The sequence below is a fragment of the Habropoda laboriosa genome, unplaced genomic scaffold, assembly GCF_001263275.1.
Source record: "Habropoda laboriosa isolate 0110345459 unplaced genomic scaffold, ASM126327v1 scaffold72, whole genome shotgun sequence".
Lineage (NCBI taxonomy): Eukaryota > Metazoa > Arthropoda > Insecta > Hymenoptera > Apidae > Habropoda > Habropoda laboriosa.
In genome coordinates this window covers 182,553-186,911 of record NW_017100188.1, presented here as the reverse complement: position 1 = coordinate 186,911, position 4,359 = coordinate 182,553, and the positions used below count along the sequence as shown (strand labels likewise).

General features: G+C 37.5%; 1 protein-coding gene across 3 annotated transcripts in view; it reads left to right on the top strand.

Moving 5' to 3' along the window:
* The window catches only part of LOC108579822 (myocyte-specific enhancer factor 2), a 56,668-nt gene extending 52,765 nt beyond the window's left edge, over positions 1–3,903 (top strand). For 2 of the 3 annotated variants that reach the window (XM_017943445.1, XM_017943443.1), the window contains exons 4-7: positions 1,575–1,710; positions 1,889–2,145; positions 2,418–2,602; positions 3,147–3,600. In XM_017943445.1, the coding sequence (XP_017798934.1) occupies positions 1,575–1,710; positions 1,889–2,145; positions 2,418–2,602; positions 3,147–3,600 (1,032 nt within the window). Of the gene's footprint in view, positions 1–1,574; positions 1,711–1,888; positions 2,146–2,417; positions 2,603–3,146 lie in introns of all 3 variants that reach the window. The other variant, XM_017943444.1, reaches the window with a different exon arrangement.
* Positions 3,904–4,359: the final 456 nt, after the last annotated feature.

Genomic DNA, 4,359 nt, shown 5'->3' with positions numbered 1-4,359 from the left:
CTGGAAAAATTGCGAGGATCTCCCTCAGACACTCTCTGGGCGGATAGGTATAGTCGATCTTTGGAATTTTAGGCCTACGAGGTTGACCAGTACTTTTTTTTTTAATTGTAGAGTTTGCTGGTAGATGGCGGGAAATGCATTTTAAAGGTGATGGGTAGATGGAGTTGTGAGATAATATTTGGAGGCAGGGAAGTTCGTGAAGTTTGAAGTTTTATATGATTTTAGATTGTAAAGACTTTTGAAATATACAAAAATATTAAATTTTGATATCTCAAGTGTCCAACATTTCTGAGACTTTTATTGAAGACAGAAAAGATTTAGGGATGCAGAGGCTCCTATAGAAGATGTAGACAATAGCTACAAAGTGTATTTGAGGTTCTGAGTGTTTGAGATTACAGAGATTTCTGCTGTAGACAGAGACGTTGTTATACTTGTTATACTGAGATTCTAGGTATTTGAGATTGTAGAGATTTCTCAAATAAATGGAAAAATTGAGATTCTAAGTGTTGAACTATTACCAGATTATTATTCAGATTTTTTTACAGAAATTTGATCGACACTTTTTTCTGTCTTTTCATATTTGTTGAAAATAAGGATAGTTAGAGTTCATATTATTGCAAGAATATTTTGAAGTCCGTTTCTCTCCTCAGTTATAGTCCATAATTTCCATTAACAAGTACCTGCTCTCTACTACCAATTTCAAATTTATATTTATCGAGTGTACAATGATTATCTCTCGCATTTCAACTTTGGGAACCTCTGGTCTGTAGTTTTCACATGACTAGGAGCAATTCGTTAGTCTTCGTGGTTATATATTTATTAGCGTTTAACAATCCACCATCAAGCAATTTGTCAGTGACGCGGTTCGATTTAATTCGCGCCGTTTAATTTATTATCGCAACGTGAGCCGCCAGTTTACAAAACATTCACATTCGTTTCTCCAAACCTACCATTGGTAAACTTTCGAACTCATATCCCTGGTTACATGTTAATCTGTTTTCTGTTTCCTTTGCTCCGCTGTATTGTGTACACTGTAGTATCAATTTCATCTGGTAACGGTTAATGCGGTATTCATAATTATTTTGGCAAGCATTAAGCAACAGAGACTGGTCTTGTTCAAGAATTCACGAAACACAAGAAACCACACAGATCTTGTGAATCTAAAAAATTTAAGTCACATAACCAATAATTTAAATTTAAGAAAGCTCAAGCTGACTCTTTGTGTTTAAAATTTTTAGGGTAGAACATAGTGTTTATTGATTTTATTGATTGCAATTTTTCCAAATTTACAGTGAGATGAGGAAAGAGATTTTGTGGAAATATTGTAAATTTTATCTGTACATAGGGTGAACACTGTTTTCTTTTGCATTTATTTTGTTTGGTCATATGTTTTATGCATATATATATTTTTTTTTTCACTTTTACTTTTGAACTTTATCTAGCAGAAATGGGCAAGGGGATATAAGAAGATGTAAACTCAAAACGAGGACGTTAATCAAACTTGCCAATTCTTGAACTGTACCATCGGTGAACAAAGTATTAACGGTGTCGTCGTTGATTTACTGCGATTTCAGGCAATGGGACAATCTAATTACACTCTACCTGTATCCGTACCAGTGAATAGTTATGGCGAATCTCTACTTGGATCTAGTCCTCAAATGGCGCATACCAGCATTTCTCCAAGACCATCGTCTTCTGAAACAGACTCAGGTACAAACATCTAACCTAACTTAACCTATTTGTTTCGTGTTTCTGTCAGTCCTTAGACTTACACACTGGTTTCATTTATCAAATAGATATACCTAACTAATCCTAGATACAGTTCTAATATTAATATTTTTATTAACCACTAGAGTAACGAGTATTGATTATGTTGCTCTTTGTTCAGTATATCCACCAGGAGGGATGTTGGAAATGAGCAACGGATATCCTCCATCGGCATCACCGCTTGGAGGTTCACCTAGTCCAGGGCCTTCGCCGGCGCTAGGAGTCGGAGGAGGCAGCGCAAACAAAGGCAGCAATCAGTCTAGGCATTCGCCACAACCTCCGCCCCCTCCACCGCCACCACATCCTCACAGGACTAATCTTCGAGTAGTTATTCCAACACCCCTTACGCAACCTCTCTCCGAAGACACTAGTTATGATGTAAGTGTACCATGCTTGTAAAGTTTGCTTGAGTACGCAGAAACGATGGTTAAATACTTTACATTACTGGTGGAGAATTATGTTATTCTATATTTTTGATTCTTGCTGTAATCTATCATTCTTGGTTTTAAATCTGTTTAGTTTTAAATCACTAATTTTTAGTATTCGAAGCAAATCATTTTTTGGATCTGATTTATAACCAATTTCCTTTCTAATACAAGGAAAATTATTCACGATGTTAAATTATTAATTTATCTTTTTTTAATCTACAGAGTGGCCATGGACAATCTGCATTGAACACACCGGTAGTAGCATTACAAACACCATCAGTACCAGCCGGATACTCTAGTTTCGGACCAACGGATTATTCCTCGGACCTTGGGAGTCTAGCATGGTCTCATCAGAGGTACGTTGATGACTTATCAATGTATTCGGCAGCCACCATGTCCAGCATCAGGTAAATCACATTTCATAATTATTGTTATAAAAGAAAACTATATATCCAGTTGGTGTTGACTCATCCAAGACCAAACTTAAAATACTTTGATTCTTCTTTGAGACAACATTGCGTTCAGCTTTTCTACGCAATATCCTTTTCAAGAAAGGATTGAAGATTATCGTATAAAGCTTAATCGTGCTTGCAACGACGGCACTCATTCTAACAACGTTTTTTCTATATTTACCCGAGTCGAGGATAAAAATAGCAAACAACGTCCACTGGAGTTTTATAGTTTTTTTTCTTCTGTTTGAATAGTCGTTTGTAGCGTGCCAGTGAATCATGCAGTGTGTTTCATCATATTCTAACTATCATCATCCAAATTTTGCTTCACATTCATTCCTTTACATAAATTTATCTACTAGTAAAATAAAATTCTTTGATTACAAATTCTCGAGTCAAGATGTAATCTCATCTCAAAGAGCAAACATACATAGCAGCTCTATAACAAAAGGAAGAAATCTTTACAATTGAATCTTACATCCCTAACATTATTTGATTACAGTGGTCTTCCTCATCTAGCTGTGTCGAGTAGTACGCCACCGCCAGCCACATCGCCATTACCAGTGAAAATAAAGAGTGAACCAATCAGTCCGCCGCGGGATCCACACGGCGGTAACAGTGGCTCGAACAGTAGTGGGCCAAGTAATACCAGTAACCTTCATCACACGACTCTAAACGTCGGACCATCGTCCAGTACCGGTGCACCGCCTCCACATCATGTATCTCATCCTGGGCCACAATCGTTGAATCTTGTATCAAGCAGACCAAGTAGTAATCCACCGCCATCTCATTCGGGTAGTATAACACCGACGAATCTACCGTCGCCAGGCAGCGCCACGGTGGCGGACATTCGAACAAGTCACTCGAACGCCGGTGGAAATGGTGGCAACAACTCAGACTATGAGAACGGACCGCTTATGAAGCGTTCCCGTATCACCGAGGGCTGGGCGACTTAATGTCAATCGTTACGGTTAATCGCTCGATCGTTTCATACCTCTACGTACAACGGCGTATAGTGCTTGTGAGAAGTTCCGGGGACTCGAAGTCGAAGACTCGTTTAATAATTACAACATACACAAACACACACACACACGTTTAGCCATGATTATTTCTTGGTTGGGTGCGCGCGTGAGAAAGAACGATCCTCGTGAAGTCCGACTTTGGCTGGACGAAGAACACAAATTTGTTTATATTTTGAAACCAACACACGTACACGTACACAAACACACAAAATACGTTTGTTTGACGATTAAATAACGGTGCCATAATGTTGAAGCGTTACACGTATATATATATGATGAATACATATACATATATGTACATATATACATGTATATACACATATAGGTATATATATATGTATATGTATATTTTTTTTTTCATGTATATAATACGAAAGTTGTTTGTATATATGTCATTAATTCATTGTCATTTTCTTCGTGATATGGCATATTGTGTCTTTAATACTTGTCGCTATGACAAGGTTATTCCTTTACAAACAGTGAAAGGAAATGATATGTGGTACGTTTTAGGGAAGATGTTTAGAGAAATGTGACACCGAAAGCAAGGCATTTTCGTGGGATAAGTGCATCGACAACCGAATTTCTATAAGAGCTTGCGAAACGTCTATGATTTTACGGTTTAGAGATTTAACGAATAATTGTACTTTGTTACTTGTTTTTTTGTGCGTTATGACGGTAGGTAGGCAAGTCTGC